The sequence below is a fragment of the Vidua chalybeata genome, chromosome 5 (genome assembly GCF_026979565.1).
Source record: "Vidua chalybeata isolate OUT-0048 chromosome 5, bVidCha1 merged haplotype, whole genome shotgun sequence".
NCBI classification, from domain to species: domain Eukaryota; kingdom Metazoa; phylum Chordata; class Aves; order Passeriformes; family Viduidae; genus Vidua; species Vidua chalybeata.
The window spans coordinates 72350396-72373457 of record NC_071534.1 but is presented as its reverse complement, the minus strand read 5'-3'; the positions used below and the strand labels follow the sequence as shown (position 1 = coordinate 72373457).

General features: G+C 42.9%; 1 protein-coding gene across 1 annotated transcript in view; it reads left to right on the top strand.

Moving 5' to 3' along the window:
- The window catches only part of GOLGB1 (golgin B1), a 39674-nt gene extending 16809 nt beyond the window's left edge, over nt 1-22865 (top strand). Inside the window, exons 12-24 of the mRNA XM_053943411.1 lie at nt 1443-1516; nt 3128-3215; nt 3985-4052; nt 4955-9894; nt 10680-12630; nt 14080-14258; nt 15503-15668; nt 16780-16911; nt 18037-18195; nt 18328-18425; nt 19086-19220; nt 20718-20823; nt 21195-22865. Of these exons, the coding sequence (XP_053799386.1) occupies nt 1443-1516; nt 3128-3215; nt 3985-4052; nt 4955-9894; nt 10680-12630; nt 14080-14258; nt 15503-15668; nt 16780-16911; nt 18037-18195; nt 18328-18425; nt 19086-19220; nt 20718-20823; nt 21195-21329 (8231 nt within the window). The 3' untranslated portion in view covers nt 21330-22865. The remainder of the gene's footprint in view (nt 1-1442; nt 1517-3127; nt 3216-3984; nt 4053-4954; nt 9895-10679; nt 12631-14079; nt 14259-15502; nt 15669-16779; nt 16912-18036; nt 18196-18327; nt 18426-19085; nt 19221-20717; nt 20824-21194) is intronic.
- The last annotated feature ends 197 nt before the right edge of the window (nt 22866-23062 follow it).

The window sequence follows — 23062 nt, the reverse complement described above, 5'->3', positions numbered from 1 at the left end:
TTAACTGCATATTTACTTCAAAACAAGCTTATGTTGTTGTTGTTATTCTGTTTCCAGTGGGTGTGTTGAACCCTTGATTACTGTTTTTTATTTGATCTTAAACACTGGGAAATGTAATTTCTTTTTAAAAACGACCAAAATATTAAATGAAACATTAAAAATCCTTTAAGTCTGCTTTATAGGTTCTAAGTACTTTGTTACTCCTTTTTGTGTCGTGAATTTGTCAGTCTTAATTAAAGTGGGATGCCTAAAACTGCCACCATAATCCATTCCCAACTTGGATAGAATGAAATAAGGATTTATAGTTACCTTATATTTTGCAATTTTTGGTGCTTTTCAAGCAGACCTCAACAAATGCCTTCAAATTTCAAGCTGTTGTTGTTTGAAATATAAAGATTCTTTAAATCCTTGTACAGCCTCAATTTCCATGGATTTAGCAGTGCATTAGACCAGAATATCTGTAACTCTATTTACATCTGTATGGATTCTTTGAACTTCTCTTGAGGCAGCTTTTGGAGTGATTGAAGGTCTCTCCTCCTGCTGCATAACGTTGTATGAGGCTGTCCATAGTTCACTTGGTAGAAAGACTACAGTAGAATATGGGTCAATAAAGGAAAGCCATTATCACAGAAAACACAGACTGCCTTCCAGTTGTTAGAATTCACAAAATGTTCACTTGAGCTTCCTCAGCTTCCGTAGTACTTAGCAAATGCAGTTTTGTATAATCAATTGTATGTACAAGAGTGTTTGAAGGAGAACAGAAGAAAACCTTGTACTGTATGTTGATGGTATGTGTGTCCTCTCTGCATGCTCAGAAGTGAAAAGTACAGATATTCATACCCCTTAGAGAACTGTTTAACTTGGTCCTGAGTTTTATTTTGCATATATATTAACCTATTTTTCATACCATCATTGCTAGTAAACATGTTCACAAAAGTGGAGCCTGTTTTTTAAAATGCTTCTAAGTTAGTATTTCTGGGGAAGACACAGTGTTTGTTGCTTTACTGGCTGCTATGCTAAAAAGCTGAGCCATCACCTAATACATTAATTAGAACTGAGATGAATTAGAATGTATTTTTCTTGTACATTTATAACAATTTGTAATTTTATTTTTTCCAAATGAAATTTGAAACGTTTTGCTACAGTAGTTCTTTCCTCTCCTTTATAAAAATGTTTCTTAAAACTTGAATCTCTGTTACCTGTCTTTCAGTATGTCTGTATGACAACAATTGTTCTTTTCTAAAAGCTGCTTAAAAGAGCATGTTGGTTGTGTGGTGGCCTCTAAAAAAAACCAAACTGACATTATCGCATGACAGTACATACCTTCACTACATAAGTGTTATTAACAGCCATGTGTCCTTTCTCAAAAGCTCCTGGAAGACTTTGCTATCTAAAGCAAAGTCTTAAATTTCAAAGACATTTTTTGTGTTTGAATGTTTCAGAAATACCACGTTTGCAAGTTGTTCTCCAGGAGTCTCAGCAGGAAGCTGTGATGGTCACAAAAGATGCAGAAAAGGTAATGATTAAGCAGCTGAAATAAGCTAAAACTAAAATAGGTCAAGGACTGACCTTAAAACAGCTAAGCTGTCATGGTCTTTTTTACCAATCCTCTTTGAAGGTTATTATTAACTGGATTAATGGTGAAAGACAGAAATAGCTTCCAAATACAGCTTGCACTGTGTTAGTAACAGACTGTGTTTCCCTTTGCCAGCTGTGTGCTTTTCTTGTGTCCTTCATCCATCCAGTCCACATTTGTGCTATTTTCTACATGTTGTGAGTTAGGTTTTCAGCAGAGCTATGGGCTAATCTGAGACGGGTCTCTGGAAATAAAATTCCAAAGTTTCAGCTGTCATTATATAAGATGCCTTTCAAACCATGACCACTGCCCTCATGGGCACCTGGCTGACTGACTGGGGGAACTGAGTGTGGGGCTCCGTGAGTGGGGACAGGTGGGCACTGTCCTTGTGCTGCTCCAGTGTGTCCAGCTGCAGGTGCAAGTGAAGAATGGCTGTTGTTGTGAAGAATGCAGGATTAGGAACCTGTTGCTTGGCCCTGTGTTCAGCATGGGGAGATGACAGCCTCTGCGTATCTGTACTGAGGATTTGCTGTGGAATGGATTGTTAGCTCAGAGCAAGGTCTGGCTCTCTGCAGCCTGCTCTGCTGACCCATCCTGCCCACAGGGGAAAGGTTAATGCTGTGTTTTGTCTAATACATTCCTCTCTATCAGAAGGTTTGTATATTACTGTGAAGTATTAAGGTAAAAGTTGATATTTGGAACCGGAGAAGCATTTTGAGTAATTCATCCACTTTCCAACTGCCTGCAAGCTGTGAGCTGGTAGATCAGTGAGAGTGCACACACACACCGACACACGTAGGCTTTTCAAGGGCACATGTAAGCATTTTAACTATTTTCTACTGCCCCTTTATAGACAGTGAAAAAACAGGTTCTTTAGCATATGACTCACCTGCCACAAGGTGAATGTTGAAAATGGGTCAATGAAAACAACCCTGGAGTGGTCCATTTCAATGTCTTCATTATAAAAAGAGTCCAGCTAAATAGCTTACATCTAAGTTTTTACACTTGGACAGCTATTCCTACCATTTGTGCACCTGACCCATGGCTTTAGGCCAAGTAATATAATTTCCCAAACCTAGGTTAAGGCATCTAATAGTTAAAAGGTTCTTGTGGGGTTATTGGTTTGTGTGGTAGCATAACTTTATTGGGAAAGCTCCAGGTTTTTTGTCTGCTGGAGCAGTAAGGCATAGGCTGACAGACACGTGACTTCTCACCTTCTCTGCTTGGGTGGTCAGTGAGAGGTTATGATACTGTAATTAGTCCCTTTGAGGTAGTGAAGATGGAAGAGAAATCATGTAGGAAGGAAATTATTTAGATCATTGCATCCATTGATCTGTTAATCTGCAGAGATATGCCTTATCTATTGCTTAACATCAAAATCAATCTCTTTTTCATTATTTATTTGTTTGCTTGTTTTCATTAGGCTTCAGAGTTGTGTCCAAAGTTGGATAGGTTTTACTTGGAGCTGGCAGAGCAGTAGACAGCTAAGAGAGCTGTCTTCTTGTACCAGGATCCTGGCTCAAAGCTCAGTGTCTTTTCTTCATCCCACAGGATAAGAATATTGGTGCTGAGGCAAAATTGCAAGACTTGTGGACTGTGGAAGCTCCAGCCTCTTATGTAGACTGCTCTTCTTCTACAGGTGAGGACACAGAATAAGGCATGTGACAAGAAAATTGTGAAACTTTGAGGAGTTTCAGGGACAAATCTGGAGATGATTTAGAAAGAGGAGCTCTGAGGTCAGAATCTAAAGATGATAATCTACAGAAGGCAGAAAGGATTTACATAAGGTAGAAGAGAACACTCTAGTGTGGGATGGGTAGGATATAAAAGAAGAGAAGAAGAAAAGTGGTTGCTAAGGTTAGAAAGAGAGAAGTGTTTGAAGGAGTGTGTTTGTAGATGCAAAGACTGATGTGTAAGGCACAGAAGAGAATTAAGATGAAATGAAGAGCTGTGTGTGCCTCTGCAAGCTAGTAAATATCTTTTTGTGTCTGGAATTCCATGCGGCATCCCACATGGGGAAAAAAAAAAAAAAACAGTCAAACCAGTCTGTTACCTGGTTCTCTTGTCTCTTTGCTCTTCATCCTTCTGCGGGGGTCAGAAGTGCTGCCTGCAGGTGATGCAGCAAACACAGGGGGTTGCACAGAGCCATGCTGCAGCATCTGAATTACTGGCTGGAGTTAAACCAAAACAGGAAGTCTGTGCACTGCATAGACTCCAACTCTGGGTTGTTTTCTTCTGTGCTTGGTTTGCTGTCTTTTTTTTTTTTTTTGCTGTCTTTTTTTTTTTTTCTTTTTTCTTTTCTCACCTTCTATAGAAGCTCTGCTCCCATTATTTGTCCCTTCACTTACCTACTGACTTTACCTGCAAGTTGTTACACTGATGGTGACAAGTGTTCCTTTTCTCACTAGGTGTGTCAGGAGACCTGGTGAATTCTGAAATGCAAAAGCCTTTTGGTGACGCTTCCATGCTCTCTGAGGTACAAACCCTTTTGGTCTCAGTATTGTATGCATTTGCAGGTACAAAAACTTTAATTTAGTTTAGAAGCCTCGAAGAGTTGGCTCTTTTTAACCTCCTGGGACTTAAAGTGGTTGCTTCATTATGACAGCAGACTTTTTAAGAGCAGCTCTCTTTTAATGGTTCCCCATAAACTGTTTCGGACCTCCAAGTCTTTACAGTGCAGCATGTTGACTTATTGGTGGGCTGTTGGTCCAAGCTGTCTGGGGAGGATTTGTGAGTGCTTTTCTTTTGTAATCTGTTTGGGGGATGGGAAGAAACCTAAAGATTGTTATTTGGAAAAAGCCAAGCACCTTGCTCCAGGTGCTTTGTCTAGTGCTTTCACTTTGGGCATGGACACAGATTGGAATATGGGTTTCTATCCTGCTTCTTTGCCATGTTAATGGACAGATTGAATAGGGGACAAAACCTCCTTATTCAGAGACTGTGAATAGGATGCCATGAAATTGTGACTGGCTAAGTACACTAGAGGGCTTGTTAGAATCACAGGAGAACTTAAACAGTTCAGAGTCATACTATCTTGCAATCAAGAGAGAAGGGGAAAAAAGGGATTAGGAAGTTGTTACGATCTGATCCTGAAGCCAGAATCTTTCATGCTGCAACTTCAGAAACTGAAATTAGCAGAAGTGACCTGGGAAGTCACAGAATCACAGAATAGTTTGGGTTGGAAGGGACCTCTGGAGGTCACCTAGTCCACCCCCCACTGCCAAGACAGAGTCCCCCTGTTATTAGCAAGGCTTCTATGTATTGCAGAAGCCAGCTTGAGACAGCTACAAAAGCTACAAAATGTGGAAAGCAGATACTTCCAGAAATGGCCCTTTCACAAGACTCAAAGGAAAAATGATGCCTACTGTTTTCTTTTAGGCAAGAACAGATGGCTTTACCAATAGAAGCAAGCAGTTTACTGAGGAAAGTTGTCCACCTGGAATTCTAGACTACATTGCTGCAGAGAAACAGAAAGAGTTGTCTGTTTTGCTGCTGGAACTGAAAGAAGCCCAAGAAGAAATAACTTTTCTGAAAAGCCAGCTCAAGGGCCCCAGTGGCCAAACTTCTACAGGCAGCCAAACAGAAGGTAACCAGCTGGAAGAGAATTCACAGATACAGTGTCTGGAGAGGGAGGAGCAGAAGGCTTCAGATACACAGAGTGTCTCATTACTGAGAGAAACAGAAATGCAGCAAATTGGCTTTCTTCAGGAAAATGGAATCAGCTTCCAAGAAGAGCCTCAGGGAAGCCCTGGCACCTCTCAATCTCAAGAGCTGATCAAGCTACAAAACCAAATTACAGAACTGCAAATAATTCTGCAGAAATCAGAAGAATCCTTTAGGAAAGAACTAGGAGAAAAATGTGTAGAAATAAATAGGCTAAACCAGTTGGCTGAGGAATACAAGAAAAAAGGAGAGGATCCTGACAGTACGTCTTGTGTATTGACTGAAGAACAAGATCAGGCCAAAGAACTTTCTACCATAACAGAACTGAAGGAGCAAGTGAAGCAACTGGCAGAAGAGCTAGCTCTTTCAGAAAAGCAGAGACTGTCAGACAGTCAAAGCAGTCTTCTAAGAGAGCAAATCCAGAGCCTTAAAAATGAATTTAAATCCAAGGATATAAAAATTGAAGCTTTGCAAAAGGACTTGGATGAAGCACAACTTCAGCTTTCTGACCAGGACATGCAACTAAAGGATCTGAGAAGCCAGGTTGAGACAAAGGAATGTGAAGTACTTGATCTAGGACAACTTTTGAGGAAGAATACAGCAGAGATGGAAGAGCTTTCCCACAAGTTAACCTTAAAGGGACACGAGGCAGCAAGCCTGGAACAGCTTGTTGCTGAGCACACCAAATCTATAGAGAGCCTGCAACAAGCCTTGCTGGAAAAGGACCGACAGATGGCAGAGATCAGTGTCAGCATGTCTGAGAAAATGGTCCTGCTGAATGAAGAGAAGTTTTCTCTAGGAAATGAGCTGAAGAGTCTTAAGGAGCAGACAAGTCTGTTATTAAAAGCCCAGGAAGAAAAAGAACAGAACGTAGGAGCAAAAGATACCTGTGTGAAGTGTGGGGTATCCAAACAGCAGAATGAGGCAGAAGCAGTGAGTAAAGAAAATGAGGAATTAGTAAATCAAGTTGAACTTCTGAGAAAAGAAAACGAGCAAGTAAAGCGGAAGCTGCAAGCAGTACTTGTGAACAGGAAGGAGCTTCTGAAGAAGGTAACCAGATTGGAGAATGAATTAGAACAACTGAGTAGAGAACAAAAATTGGAAACCTCAGTGGCTCAGGCAGCTGCAGGGGAAGAAGATGTGAGAAGCATGATGAGCAAAGAAATGGGTCTTGAAAACCACCCCCGTGAGGACTATATGATTCAGCTGCTTTCTGAAAAGGAATCTGAGTTGCAGAGCATACGGAAGGAAAAAGAAACTACTGAAGCACGACTGCAGGCAGTGATTGAGGAAATGAGGCAAAGCTTGCAAAATAAGGCAAACACTGCTTCAGTTAAAGATGAAATCATGGAGCATCAGACAATTCCTGACAAAGTAACTGAAACCAATGAAAGCCCAGAAGTTGATGAAGAAGAAAATGAGAAACACAGTTCAGCAGGTACAAATCTGGAAGAAAAACAAAAGTTTGCTCTTAAAGAAAGGATTTCAGTTCTTGAACAAGAAAAAGAACAACTTCAAAAAAAACTTCAAGAAGCTCTCGTATCTCGCAAAGACACTATAAAAAAGGCTCAAGAAAAAGACAGGCATCACAGAGAACAACTGAAACAGCAAAAAGATGATTACAACATCCTGCAAGAACAATTTGATCAGCAAAGCAAAGAGAAGGACAGCATCCAGGCCCAGCTCAGACAGCTCCAAGAGCAGAAAGGATCAGCAGAGAGTGTTTTTGGGAGTCAAGGTAGGTTGGATTCTTCATCTGTGGAAGCAGAAGATACAACAAATAACAAGCTTGTACAAGTTGCAGATATTTCTGAGGAAGAGTGGAAAAAAAACCTTGACAAATTGCACATGGAGAAAGAGAAATTGGAATGTAATGTCAGCCATATGCAAAGGGAGCTTGCTCACAAATCAGAATTAATCTTTGATTTGCAACAGCACATAGCACAGTTGTTTATAGAGATAGAAGGGCTGAAGAGAACCTCTGACCAAGCTGAAGCTAAGGGAGCAAGTCTTCAGACAGAATTGGAGGAGAATCAAGGAAAAATTTCTGGAGTGGCCAGTCTGGAAGACTTGAAAATTCTTGTGCATCAAAAGGATGAAGAAATGGAATTTCTTAACCAGCAGTTAATGGAGAAAAGCGACGCTCTCAATAATGTGCACGCACAATTGCTGGAAAAAGAGGAATCTGTCCAAAGACTGTGTAGTCAGTTGGAAGCTCAGGCTAAGGTGCATGAGGAGCAAAGCAAGCGACTACAAACAGAGATGCTTGAAATTCAGGAGAAGCAAGAAGACAATGCAGAAGCAGCTAAGCAGAAGAATCAAATGCAGAGAAAGTTGCAAGCAGCACTTATCTCTAGAAAAGAGGCACTAAAGGAGAGTAAGTGTCTAAAAGAAGAGCTAGCTAATGCTAAAACTACTATTGACAATCTTTCTGTCAAGCTGACAAATATGGAAAGCCAAATATGTTGCCATGTTAAAGAAACGGATACCTTAACAGAAAAGTTAGTGTGCCTCACTGGAGAGCGAGAAAAACTTACTGCAGAAATTGATAAACTACTTAGAGAAAATCAGAATCTTGATGGATGCTGTCAAAACCTTACACTTACTCTGGACAGAGTTGTTCTAGAGAAGGAGAAGCTGGAGAAGGAGGTGGAATCATTGAAAAGCTTTCAAGCCACTGAGAGTTCTGAGTGGCAGGAGAAATACAAGGAGCTTCAGGGAGAATATGAAACTCTGCTGCAGTCGTATGAGAATGTGAGTAATGAGGCTGAGCGAATTCAGCGTGTGTTGGAAACTGTTAGGCAGGAAAAGCAGGAAATCTTCATTCAGCTAAAAGGGGCTGAAGCAAAAAAACAGGAAACAGATAAGCAGCTACAGGACGCTGGACAGGAAATGGATGAAATGAAGGAGAAAATGAGGAAATTTGCAAAGTCAAAGCAACAAAAGATCCTGGAACTGGAGGAGGAGAATGAGAAGCTTAGAGCAGAGATGCGTTTTACAGATGGAGAGCTACACAGGACTGGAGAGAGCTTTACAAACACTAGCCTGAAAGAAGATCTGGAGTGCTCTAGGAGAGAGTGCCAGTCTCTTTCTACTCAGCTTGAGACAGTAATGGCTGAAAAGGAGTCTCTTAATCAAGAGATTATGGACTTGAAGTGCCTTTTGCAGGTAACAGAATCTAAGCTGAAGGAAAGCAGAGAACTTGTAGACAGGTGTGTTGCCCAGCAGACAGCAGAGGAAGAAACTGAGGCAGTTGCCACACTACCACCAACAGAAGAGTCTGAAAATCAAGTGGATGTCACTTTTCGATCAGAGCCTCCTGCTGCAGAGCTGGAACAAGAGGCATTTGAAAGTGATAGACCTTGTGAGGATCCTGGTCTCTACAGACAGCAAATAGCTGAGCTCACCAAGCGAATCACAGAGATGGAAGATAATAGAAGGGCTTCAGAGCAACAGCTGGGCAACATCCGCAGGTCTGTTGAGACTTTAGCAGGTGAGAAAAGGGCTTTAGAGCACCAAATGGGAGAGAAAGTCCATGAAGTGAATGATCTGCAGGCCACAGTAGCAAAGATGGAGCAAATGGTCCAAGAAGCCAGAGACGACCTGGTCAGAATGACAGCACTGAAGGATGCTCTAGAGGCTGAAAAGGATGACTTGGAAGAAAGGCTCATGAATCAGCTGGCAGAACTTAATGGAAGTATTGGAAACTATCAGCAAGATGCAACAGACTTCCAAATCAAAAATGATCAACTGAAACATGAACTTCAGAGCTTGCAGAGAATGATGCACAAACTGGAGGAGGAGAAAAGTCAGATGGCAAAGGAGAAAAGCAAAGCAAGTTCAGAAAAGCAAAAGGAATTTGTAGAAATGCTAAAATACAATTGGAGAGGAGAAAGCAGCACGCATATAAAGGAGCTTCAAGAACTGCTGAAACAGAAACAGCAGGAGATTAAGCAGCTGCAGAAGGACTGTATCAAAAGCCAGGAAAAGAACAGTAGTTTAGAAAGAACTGTTAAAGCTCTGGAATTTCTGCAGAGTGAGACTCAGAAAGAGGTAGAAGCAGCCAAAGAAATTTCAGCTAAAGCAGTTGAAGACACCAAGAAAACCCAGGCAGAGCTTGCTCACTGCAGAGTAGTGTTGGATGACACCCAGAGTGAGGCAGCAAGGGTTCTAGCTGAGAGTATCAAAGTGAAAGAAGAGTTGCAAGCGCACAAAGAGAAAATTAAAATTCAAATGAAGAAAAAGGATGAGGACTTTGAAAGAAGACTGGAACAGGAAAAAGACAAGCACTCAAAGGAGATCAAAAATATGGAAGCAAAGCTGGCAACATTGCAGAGGGAGAAAGACCATATGGAAACAACAGTTGGTGACCTGCAAGACTCCTTGAAGACAAAGGATCAAGAAGCCAAGCAACTGGAAGGCAATCTAAACAAAACACTAGCCCAGCTTGCAGCCTTCACCAGGAGCATGTCTTCCCTTCAGGATGATAGGGATAGAGTGATAGATGAATCAAAAACATGGGAGAAGAAATTCACTGAAACTATTCAAAAGAAGGAAGAAGAAATACGTTTGAAAGAGGAAGCTTGTATTGTGCTACAGGACCAGGTGAAACACATGACCATGCGTGTGGAAGAACTCCAGACTCATGTATCCAGGTAAATAAGCTGTGTCAGGGGAGGAAAAGGTTACTTGTATTTGTTATCTGCACAAGGACTTGGGGTGATCACTCTAGAATAGGCCTTCTTCACGTCCGTAGAATACCTGTGTTAAATCTGTTCTCTGTGACAAGCACTCACCATCTGATTACTCTCCAGAGTATTTAAAATTTCAGATTAATTAAAGAGTTTCTTTTGCACTGAGTTTTTGCACTGAGAAGTCAAGAGAGCATTGGGATACATAATTCCAATTTAGTCCCAAAATAAATTCTAAGGGGAAGATGGAGCTATGGAAACCTATCAAAATGTGTATACATCTGTATATTTCCAAAATTCAAAACAAAACCATTCTTACGTGAGTAAAATTGTTTTATATATATGCTGTATCTTTGCATGATGAAGCATTAAATGGACATCAAAGGTATCAGAACCAGCAATTTTATTGTGGGATGGCATGGGGTTGTTTTTATTGTTAGCTACAATGGACAAGAAGAGTAATGTAATGACAGGGAGGTGATAACATTCAGTGTTTAAGTGAACACTTTTTTCAGTATTGATATGAACAACTTTAAAAGAATATATTCCCCTGCCACAACCCCTTTAAGGCGGTAATACAGTCAGAACTTTAAAAGATATATTGAATTTTAAATTGAGAGATATTTCCAGTTTGCTTTCTTTAAGTAAAACAATTTCTGTGGCTTTTCTAATTTACTATAAGAACAGAGTTAGTGTGGGTTTAGATACTGAGATACTTTGTGGATTTTTGACCAACTTAATCTTTTCAGGCTGGAATGCAACAAGAAAGACTGGGAGGCTGACTGCAGGAAGGAGATTCAGCATCATCAAAAGACATGTGAAATGTTGCAGGAGGAAAAAAAAGAGCTTTTGACTCTGCTTGAGGGGTCTCAGGAACTGTACAGCAAGTCTCAGAATGAACAGCAGGAACTGAAGTCAGAAATCAGCACCCTAAGAGACCAGCTTGCTGACTTACAGAATTCCTTCACCAAATGTGAGCTGGCCAGGGAAGAGCTGGGGACTGTGGTCAAACAACAAGAGATGAATATCCAGAATTTTAAACTCAAGTGTGAGCAGCTTGAAGCTGACCTGCAGGCTTCCAAGGACCTAACAAATAAGCTGCATGAAGAAACCAGTGCCAAAGATCAAAAGATCATGAGTTTGCTGTCTGCCAAAGAAGAAGCAGTGATGGCTGCTCTATCTGAATTACAGCAGCAACATTCTGAAGAGATGAAAGAGTTGGAGTGTAGGCTAAGTAAGGAGGAAGACGATAAAAAAGCCTTGGAAAATGAGAAGAACAAATTTCTTGACAAACTCGATCATCTCACTGAAAAGATGAAGATAAGCAGAGAAGAAAGTAGGCAGCAGAAGGCACAGCTGGACTCCTTCACCAGGTCCATGTCATCTCTGCAGGACGACCGGGACCGCATTCTGAGAGACTACAAGCAGCTTGAGGAACGCCATCTTGTTATCATCTTGGAAAAAGACCAGCTAATTCAAGAGGCTGCTGCTGAAAACAACAAGCTCAAGGAAGAAATGAGAAGTTTCCATAGCCAGATGGATGACCTCAACTCTGAGAATGCCAAGCTGAATGCAGAGTTGGTGCGGTACAGAGAAGACCTTAACCAAGTGATTTCAATAAAGGACTCCCAACAGAAGCAACTTCTCAAAATACAGCTTCAGCGGATCCAAACTCTGGAAAATGAGAAGGCAATCATAGAAACACAGCTGAAAGAGTCTGAGCATACTCAGGATGATCTCAGGAAGTGCATGGAAGCCTTAAGAGAGGATAAAGTCGGTATGTCTCAAGAGATTGAAACTCTTATGTCCTCTCTGTCGCAGGTGCAGAGTGAGATGGCAGCATTACGTGAGGGGAGTCCCATTGTGGAGTGTCAAGCAGAACTGAAGGCTCGAGAGAAAGAGGTACAACAACTGAGTCATGAGCTTTCCCTCTCCCAGAAAAGAATAAAAGAACTTGAGGGGGAGCTCGAAGGTGTTCAGAGGGATGCAGCCAAGAGAGTGGGAGAGGCTGAGGACAGGCTTCGGAAGGAATTGAAGCACCTGCATCATGATGCAGGGATAATGAGGAACGAAACCGAGACAGCTGAAGAGAGAGTAGCAGAGTTGGCACGGGACTTGATGGAAATGGAACAGAAATTGCTTGAAGTCACAGATGAAAACAAAGATCTCAGAGCTCAAATTCAGTCTTTTGGGAGGTCCATGAGCTCTCTTCAGGATAGCCGAGACCAGGCCAATGAAGAGCTTCATATTTTGAAACAGAAATATTCTGTAGACTTGGAGGAACAAAAGAGTCTAGTGCAGAATCTTCAGAAACAGATGGCTCAGCTACAAGAGGAGCAACATTCCACTGTCAGGGACCGAGATACGGTGAGGTCTGAGCTGACAGAACTGCAGAAGGCTATTGATGAAAGAGGCCTCTTGGCCCAGATTGAGAAACTTAATCAGCAGCTCAGAGCTAAAGATGATGAGCTTCTCCACTTGTCTTTGGAATTGGAAGGCTCTTCCAACCAAGTCAAATCTTTCTCCAAGGCTATGGCAAGCCTGCAGAATGACCGAGACCATCTGCTGAATGAATTGGACAAAACACGTAAGATTGAAGAAGTGAAGCACCAAGAAGAAGGGAGCTTTTCCACCACTGCTTCGGAAGTGCAGAGTCTGAAGAAGGCGCTGGCCTCCTTGCAGAGTGACAGAGACAGAGTAGTAAGTCCATGTTCTCTCTTCCTGCTCTTACTTTAAGCACCACAGGAGGTTTGGATCTTCAAGTCTTAAAATTCAGCACTTAGGTCTGGTAATTGCAGTGTGATGCATAGATCAGGCTGCATCTTCATGGAATCGCTTGAAGATAGTGTTGATTCAAAGGGAATAGTTGAGATTCAAAGGGTCTTCTGGAGATCTTCTAGTCCAATCCCCCTGCACAAACAAGGCTTGCTGGAATAGGTTGCTCTGTACAATGTCCTGTTGGATTTTGAATTGGTAAATATTCCACAGTTTCTCAGGCCAATCTGTTTTTTCATGTATCTGGAAATGGTTTCCAGAATTAGTTTCTCTCTCACTTTCCCAGGGATGGAGATGAGGCTGACCAGACTGCAGGTTCACAATTCTTCTTTCTTGCCCTTCTTGTAGCCAGGGATGACATTTGCTTTCTTCCAGTCTTCTGGAACCTCTTGGGTCACCATGACCTTTCAAAGGTAATAGAGTTGCCTCCCAATGACCTTAGCATTTGTGGGCATGCTCCATCAGACCCCATGGATCCAGTGTGGGCCATCTGTATTATTTTCTCTGGCATGGAGGCTATGATTCCATTGTTAACTTCCCAGGGTGGTTTCTCTGTTAGCTTGGTTTAAAATATGAAATCATGGAAATAAAGTCCCTGTTAACCTGCATAGTTCACATCTGTGTCAGCTCATTTGATTTGCCTTAGATTTCTAAAAGAGACTAGAACAAAGGCTTGAGTTTCCTCCTCCTCTTTGCAGCTGACTTTCAAGGCAGGTACAAGACATTGCAGATTCCTTTTGACATTCTTGCCTGCACACTGGATGTGTCTGTGTTTGTATAGTCTCTGACACAGTGCAGCCCAGCAAGTTCCAGAGTTCTTGTTGCAGGTCAGAAGACAGACTTTGACAGTCAGGTCCCACTGCCAGTCATTGAGCACTGTCCTGTCTCCAGATCAGCCATGTCTTCCTGTCTTCAAAAACAGTTTCAGTGATGCATGTGTAACAACGTACTTCTAATTATAGCCTGACTGGAACTGGAGACCCAAAAGGATTTTACTTATCAGTTTCCTCGTTTACAGTAAATACCAACTTCAGGAGGTATGCTTAACCAGCTCCTTCTGTGTCACTTAGTTTTCCTCTGAATAAGGTAATCAATATTGTAGCCTGGGGTCTTTTTGTTAATGTATTTCACATCTTCATGGGAGGGCTCAAAATTCACTGCCCTCATTACCAGTAGAATTGTCTGAGGGCTTTTTTTCTGAGCAGTTTTTAGTACACTGCTGTATTTGATGATTCTGTTTTTAGTTCCTCTGTCATCTGAATGTGACCTTTTCTCCCTCCAGACTCCACAGTAAGAAATGCTCTTAAACTGTTCTAAGTAATAAACCTGATGTTTGCTCAGCTGTCACACAATGATGTTTCTCTTTAATTCCAGATAAGAGAGCTGGAGAATCTGCAGCAGCAATACATCCTGGTCGGGGTGGAAGCTGCTGAAAATTATCGCTTAAAGGCACAGCTGCAGCAGTGGGAGCAAGAGGCAGACAAACAGCTTCGTCTACAAGAACAGCTGAGGCAGGAAGGAGTTGTGTACCAGCAGGAGCTCCAGCAGCTCAGGTGAGCTGTCTGTCTGCTCCCTGCCTTGGCGAGCTTGCAAATGTGTTTGTTTCTCTCAAAGAGCAGTTGTGGGCAGAGGTGGAAGGAATGCTGAGAACCTCAGCCTGGACTGTGCCAAGTGACACTGAGCGCTCTGCCCTGGCCAGGAGACGACATGTGTTTCCCTTGTCCAGCTTTTGCCTCAGAATTACAGCCTAGCATCTTGGAGGTCAATGCCTGTGTGAAATAGATCAATGACGTTTTTGTTTTTATTTCCTTCATCCAGTGGTGGTCAGTATCATCTGTTGGAGAGGAAACTGAGGCTGTTTCTTGTATTGGAGCTTATGTATATGATCACAGTACTTTCCATTCCAGGCTGCTGCTGAACACCCTTTATTATCCCACTGATACCATAGTTTAGAGTATACTACTTTTGTATGGCTATATTTATTTTATTATAAATCCTTGATTTCACTTGCTCTATGTCTTCTAGTTAGTTTTTTTTTTTTTTTTAACTCTGTAATTCAAGTCTAGTAAAATTGTCTTCTCCAACTGGACTAAAACTAGTCAGACAAATACGCTCTGTTCTGAAAACAGGGGGAAATGCTTTCAGATATTTCAAAGATCCATTTAAGAATGCCTGAGGCTTGAATGAAAAGGGTGGGATTTTCTTTGTGGAAAGGTCTATGGCTTATCTTTGTCCAGAGTGATATAAAAACTTGTAGTTCTCTCCCTCCCCCCTACTCCCAATCTGACCCTCAAATTAACACTTCAAATCTTGTAAAGTTTGAAGCATCTTAAAAATTTTATTTATCCTGACAAAAGAACAGGAGGTTTATTTCCTGTGCAGCTTTTACACTGTACATGAAGTGATGGCCTCAGGTTGGTGTGGTGTGATCAGTACTGTTGCTCTGGTGTACATATGACTGTGCAGAGAAATTATTGTGGGGACAAGTGGCATTGCCAGTGATTTCCTTGACAAAACTCTGTACAGTGAGATCAAAACAATGTGCAGGAACACATAAAGTGTGAAAAAGTCACCCTGCGACAGCATGGAATAATCCAAAGGGTTCAACCAAATACAGAAAACTTCCTTAAACCTGCTTTTAAGGTTCCTGTACTTAAGTGTATTTTTTTGGCTTGGCTTGGTTATAAAACTTCGTGTCTAGCATGAGGTGATGATTGAATCACCCTTGGCTCATTCTTAGCTGGGTACCTGGTCGTCATAAGTGATACTAGTAACTTCCCTTGTTTATGCTGGGCAGACAGGAGAAGACCACCTGGGAAAAGCAGAGCAGCAGGATGAAGGAGCAGTACCTGATGGCCATTGCAGAGAAGGACAAGCAGCTGAGCCATTTACAAAGGCTCACACAGGAAATGAGGCTGCCTTTCAGCAAGTTTCAAACCGTAGAGGAACAGCACCAAAGCAAGGTGGGTGGAAAGATACAGATTCTTTACTGGAAATGTGAAGCTTGAAACTCAGCCAGAAGAGCATGTGTTGCCTGTATCCAGCTCCTGCAGACTGCAGCGTTGGATGTGGTTGTGAGGCCTCCAAAGATAATACCAACAAGTCTAACTTGCATCACTGAAAGTTGTAGAAATTATGGCATACCCTTAAGTGCTCTTCATTAAGTTCCTGGTTTCCAGTGTTTCAAGAAAGAGGGTAAAAGAGACAGGGCTTCTGAGGCACCTTGGGTCCTTTGGAGCAGCATGGAACTTCTCAGGTGTGTATTCTGTCTGGTTTAGCATTGCCCTCTTGCACTGTCTTTGAATCTAAGATTTTCTGTCTTAGTTCTCATTTTAATGTCAGATCTTAATTTTTAAGTTTTCTATTGAATTTTTCTTGCTGTTTTTACTGTAACAGGGATCTGCAATCCTGGTTCAAGCCCAGAGAGGATGAGGCTTGAACACTGCACTTGCTCTCTTATTCCCCCTGTATACAGTCCTAAAAGTGGAGTGGAATGTGTTTGGTATTTTGCTTGTCTAGGGAAGGCTGCATGCACAGTGCAGTGCATCAGAGCCAAGACAGAACTCTCCCAGCCATGTCTGCAATGCCCCAGTGGTTTATGTCAGTGGAGGGGGTAGCAAATCTCCTTTATCCCTTTGATACACCCATGCATATATGCAAAGAAAAAGCTTGAACAATGTTCATGTGATGCTTTCCAGGAGGATTCTTCAGTGCTGGCCCTCTCGTCTTTGTTGATTAGAGCAGTGTGGACATTGCTTTAGGTTTTTGTTTGTTTTTTCTTTTCTCATTCATGTGCCTTTTTTTTTTCTTCCTGTGTTGCAAACAGCTTTAAGACATTTTTTGAGCAGGACCCATCATATGTACAAGTTTGGTAATCTTTCCTGACTGTTTGTATTTTCAGATGGCTTTTAGGATATTTCTGTTTATTCCCCATTTGCTCTTTTGCCTGAGCAGATCAAGTTCCAGGTCTAGGAATAATGTTAGGTTTGACCTTGGAATACTGAAAAGAGAGGAGAAACACAAGAGCGAGTTGTCATACGTGCAGTATATTTTTCATTGTTCTTTCCTTGGCAGATTTCTCCAGAAGTCCTGAAAGGGGACTTTTCAAGCCTAGAAGCAGAGATGAAACACCTCCAGGCCCAGCTAAATGACAGTCTGAAAGAACTGCACCAGAAAGAGCTCAGAATTCAGCAGTTAAACAGCAAGGTACTGATACATGTCTTATACTTGCTTGCAGTCAGGGACACGGAATGTGGGGAGGGTTTGGCTGGAATATGGCTCAGGAAGCAGGAATTAATCTGTCCTTGCAGGCATTCAATGAAGTAACACAAAATCAGAAATACATCTCTCAGAAAAGCAGTGTTAGAATCACAGTGATGGATTCGCTGCTGCTGCACAGCGCTGGCACAGCAGCAGAGCCCATCCTCCATGTCCCACACTGCTCTCCCTCAGTGAGCAGCTGTGAGAGCCAGAGCACTGCAGAGAGAAGCCATGAGTGGGACAGCTGTTCTTTATGCACCAGAACGATATCCAGGCCCCAGGCAGATCCCATCCAGCAGGCTCAGTGACAGGGTCTGAACCAGCAGCTTTTCTGCCACTGCCATTTAGTGCCCTTTTTCCCAGGTGACCAGAGGGAAAAAGGAGGAGGGAAGAAGGCAGGGGAGGAAAAAAAAGAGATGACAGAAAGGGAGAGGGGAGGAGAGAGGACAGATGGAGGGGACAGTGGGAGAAAGAAGTTGGATGGGGGAGATGAAGGCCAGACAAAGGGACCAGAGAGCGAGACCATATGAAGAAAGTTGTTTACAGGTTCCATGTCTATTGTCAGGAGCACTTTCTAGCCTCCTGCTTTCTGGGCTGCTGAAGGAAGTCCCTCCTTGGAAAGGCAAGCTTGTCATCTTCACTTCTGCCTGCCAGCTTGAAACACTTCCTGCATTTCAGTGCAGAATCACAATCAGTCAGTTCCCACACTGAAATGGAAGACCCGGAATTTATCAATCTTCAGAAAGAGAGCTGTGTTCAAGGACAAAGTGAGAATATAAAATAATAATTTACTGATGATATTTCTGAAAGGTTTAGGTCAGTATCAGCACTTTAGAAATCTTGTTCTGGACATGTAGTATTCTGTAAGTCTCTTTGATGTTTTGAGACTCCCTGTTGCAGAAACCTTTGCCACAAGCTACTCTCGGAGATTGTCACTGGTCTTTTGACATTAGCGATGGGCAGCGTGGCAATTATGTGTTCTCAAGAGAACTCTTACCCTCAGCTAGACAGAGAACAAATTTGCTTTCACAAAATCAATTTCTTTGCTTGCCGGTTGTGTTCTCTTCTCAGCTATCTCAGGCCTTTGAGGAGAAAAATGCCCTCTCCCTCCAGCTCCGAGGGAGCAGTCGGAGCCCCTGTGTGAGCCATCAGCACTACAGTGAGGTCCTGAACCGCTGTCTAGTGCTCAAAAGACAGCTCCAGGAGCTGCAGGCTGCAGACAAGAGCATGGTAAGGGGGCTAGGCTTGCTGCACAGCGGGGAAAAGCTCATTTCAAGTGGCTCTGCAAACTGTCCAGCATTGTAATGGCTGTGTGTCCTCTTCATTCAGTGCAGTTTGCACTACATTCCTGTGTTCTTTCAGGAGCTGTTTGCAACAGACGCTGCCCCAGGAGCACCCCAAGAAAAGAATGAGGCACAGAGAGGCACTTACACACCTGAACTGCAGGAGCTGCAGCTGAGGTAAAGAAAGTCTGAGAAAACAGGGGTTTGGATGTTGGTCCTGATGGAGGCCTTGAGGCTAGTGATGAGCCTGATGCTTTTACTCTGCCACCAGTGTTTTGGGAAAACTCAGTCCCACGCTAGGATCTTGTGGACTTGGAGGAACTGCTGTATGCACTTATTAGCTGTCATTAGTTATCTCTTTGGATTAGAGCTTCAAAAAACCACAAGGATAACATACAGCAGCAATGCCAGCCAAAGCAGCATCTTGTATCTGGTAGGCTGCGTCCTCAGTAGCTGCTGAAGTATATCAATGGTCCTGGTCTCAAGACTGTAGCCTGAGAGTGTGTCTGGAATTGAGATGTAGCACAGGATTCCTTGTAACCTTCTGAAACTAAGATCTACCACATGATTCCTCAAACCCTTTCAAAATAATTTTCAGAAGGCAGAGCCATGGTGACAGAGGCAAGGAACTCCTTCCTGATGTGAAACAGAAGCTTCAAAAGATTTATCTTCTCTCAAGTTTTCCAAATAGTTTATATATAGTAAAGATGACTAATCTCCTGTGTGAGCTGGGAAGTAATTTCAGTCTGTTCACACACTGCATTAGTGAATAGAATAGAAACACAGTGATCCATGATTTGGGCCTTTTTTGGCATATGCTTTGTTATTTTCTGACAGGTTGTCTGAAACAGAACATTTACATAGCAGCACAAAGCAGGATATTAGGTATTTGGAGGAGCAGCTGGAGGAAGAACGGGACCGTCGTCTTGCTGCAGAGGAGGCGCTTTTTGCAGCACAGGATCAGATCAGGAGGTGAGGCAGCTTGAGCAAACAAACACTATCACCACAGAAGTGTGCTGGTTCTAGCTCTGTTTTTCATATGCACTTCATCACATCCTTCTTTCAAATGGCACTGGTGGCACAGCAACAACTACCATGTCTGTCACAGAATCACAGAAAGGTTGAGGTTGGGGGTCCAAAGGGGTTGAAGTTGAGGGGCCTCCAAAGACCATCTGGCCCAGCCTCCTGCTTGGCCTAGACCCAGCTGCCCAGGACCATGTCCAGATGGCTGTTGAGTGTCTCCAAAGAGGAAGACTTCACAACCTCCCTGGGCAACCGTTCCTTCAATTGTAGGCAGATATGATGAGACAGATTATTAGACATTAAGGCAAGTTCTGTCTAGAAACTAGATGCCAACTTTCTCAATTAGTTAAATTAAGTACTGGAAAATATAATTTGGAGACTGAGAATTGGGTGCATGCTGAAGAGGACTTCTCATGCTTCCAGGGGATTTGTCTGCTCAGTAAGCACCTGTCTGTCATGCCTAAAGCAGTTTTGACTTGAAGAATGTCACTCATTTTTAATGTATTGCCAATTAACATCAACTTTTCATTAATTTGGTTATTGAGAAACAAACACTTAGGAGAAAGGACTTTTGTCCACCTTTCCCAGGCTTAGCTTCAGCCTAGCCCCCTGTCCTGCCCCATGCCCAGTATCCAGTAGTGGGGTCTGCACTGCACAGGGCTCTGCCTATCTCAGGGCACTACACGGATGCCCTGAGAGTCAGCAGAGCAAAGGCAGCTGATCTGGACTAGATGTTGGGATTAGGGTGCAGTGGGCAGCAGGTTCAAAATGCTTGATTCTCTTCATTGACTATGGAGGGGGTTTTAGCACATGACCTGATTGTAGGCACATGTGCTGTGCATTTCCTGGTAGTTCAAACAACTGGAGTTATGGACTAGGGGATTCTTTTACATGAAAACAATGCCTTTCTTCTGACACACTTGCTGATTTAGCAAAAAAATAATGGTCTGTATGGAAGAATTCTGGATGAGGTTCCCTGGTAATAGCTACAAGGTTTGGACAGCTCTAGCTCCTTCTGGCATTAACATCTATAAAAATCTCCTGCAGCTGATCTCACTAATGAACCATAGCCCCAGGATGTGATTGCTGCCTCTGTCACTAGAAAATAGGAAGAACCAGCACTATTACAGCCAGAGCTGGCTTCCAAAATAATTTCATAGAATTTAAAGCATTCAGGTCATCTGCCCTGGCTTTCACACTATAAAATTTCACTTGAAAGGAAGAAGGACTCCTGCTAGCTAGGCCACCCTGTTCTTTTGCTCAATGTGAGCTCAGGAGGCATGACACCTGTTCAAATGGAACCAGCTCTTGGCAAGTGAAGCCAGGACTTCCTTGCAGGGATTGATTCCTTTTTAAAGAAATACCTTCTTTCCTAAGCTTGATTACAGTGTTGATTTGGGACATCATAATAAAAAACTGAATTTAATTTCATATTTGTTGTGACAGGTTGCAGTCAAGTGAGTGGTCATCTTCCTTAAGTGCCAGCATTGATATGACTCCAGGTCATGAGCAGTCCTTGCTGATCGACTCCATGGATAATAATTCCAGCAGAGTAAGAATTTAACATTCACAGCTGTCAATTATGTGAGCCCCAGCTGACTCAAGAAACTCTGAACCTACAGCACTTAAGTTCCTCTGTAGACACACGTAAATTGGTCAGGGACTGTGTAGTTTTTCTGCTCTCACCATGCTGGAAACAAAATCGGGTGGGGCTGGTTCATGGACAGCCTTGCAGAGAGCAGGGGAAGGGGAACATCTCATGAGGATTGCCCTAGTGCTAGGATCTGACAGCGGAGCAATTTGGGGAAGGTTTATACTCATTAGCTTAAGCAAACTTATCTCCATGGTCTGGAGAGCTCTGGATGAAGGCAGCTGGGGCCACAGCCATTCCTTGTAGTGACCGGTCTTTCTTTACTCTTCCAGACCCGGAGTACTCCTGGACTACGACGCCTGTTACGCTCTCTCTTCCGCTCCCGAGCCCACTTGCCACTGCTAGTGGCCACGTATCTGCTTGCTCTCCATGTCCTGCTCTTCCTGTGCTTCACAGGCCATCTGTGAGCAGGAGTGACAGGTTTTCCTCGAGCCTCAGCCCTCTGCATGCTGAGGGCCCGCACGCCTTCAAAGAAGGGCAGCACTTGCCCCAGCTGCAGCCTTTCCCAAACCAGCCCTGAAGCAGCAGCTGTACCCAGCACCTGCTGTCAGTGCTGGTGCTGGGGAGCTGCTCCCAGGAGATCTGCCCTTCCCTCAGTGTTTCTACATGAGTGGTTCGTTTTCTGAGCCAGAGCTGTGCAGCAAGCCTCAAGGACAGCATCTGTTCCTGGAAGCAGTACCACTCATTTTAGATAGTATTGTGCTGCAGTAGGAATAAGAAAAATACTCTTGAGTTGCTGCAATACTTCAGCACTTCTAAAACTGAACAATCTTCCCCTCTTAGGCTGAATCCATGAGTGGGGTTGGGGGAACACTGTAGCTGGATGTAAAGGAATTGTCTTCCCTTTCTTCCACCCCTTAGATTTGCTCCATGGCTCAGAGCTGTCTGAAATGCATATCCTAAGGAAGTTATGGGCACTTTAAGGAATGTGAATTTTAAAATCATGTTTCCCGCTCAGTTGCATCTCCTGTTGAAGAAGGGCCAAAATTAATATATTTTGCCCTGGTGAGCATTCCATTTAAAATCAGTCATATGTCTGCCCTGACAAGCCTGTAAAATAATGCCAGTAATTTAGTTATTTAAAAGGAATAGGAAACATGAAACCTTTTAGCTCGTAAGTTAAAAATCCTCCTATTTATAGCATTTGTGCACCTCTTATGATGGAAGGTGCTGCCTTACCTCTAGTAGAGCAGCCCTGCTCCTGCCTTCTCATCCACTAAATACTCATCACGAGATGCACAGGCTGTGTTGAAGGGGTCCATAATGTGCTGTTTGGGCCCAAAGCAAAGGCAGAAACTCCAGAAATAAACTCTCTCCCTTGTGCTGAGGAAGGAACCAGAGTTCTAAAACCTGATTTTAGAACCCTCTGGTGTAGAAAGCTGGTGCTGGTGTTTGGCCATGTTTGGACCCAAATCAAATGATGCAAATGAACTGAATCTTTGACGATATATGGAAATATGGATATATAATGGAAATATGGATATATTTCCATATATTTTCTAAAAACCTCCTGAATTTGAGACTGTCCTCTTCCAAAAGGAGAATGTTGAATGCAAAGGAAGTTGTCGCGTTCGCTGTCAGATCCTGAGTGGTTGTTTCATTCAGAGTACTGGCCAGGAGAATCCTATCTGCCTCTTAGTAGAGCATTAACAGTCACATTTTTCCCATGGGAAAGAGGTAGTTCTTTTGATATTGCTGGTAAACTAAGCTGCTGTAGCCGGTGCAGAAAGCCTGTTTGAGGGTGGATTGATTTCACCAGTAGCTAAAAGAGCTGGATCTCTGGCAGGTCCAGAGCACTGGCACTAGATATCCTCTGTGGACTGTCCGTGATTATCAGTGTGAACTTCCTCTAACTATGTCAAATTCAGTGACCAAATAGTTTGTCTATAGTTTCCTGGGGTATGAGCTCCTGTATGTATAATAAAGTTTATTTTTCAGATGGAGTTTGTGTAACATTGCCATGTAACTCTGCAAGTGGAGAGTGTAGTGCTGCTGTATCAGCACACCTTGTGTGGGACACGGTGGGACTGCAGGTCTCCTTTGTGTGCACTGCCTTGTGGGATGGTTGCAGAAGCTGTTTCTTTATACAATGTGAATGCCTAGGTCATGACCTTTTTTCCCTATCCCACCTCTTGCTCAG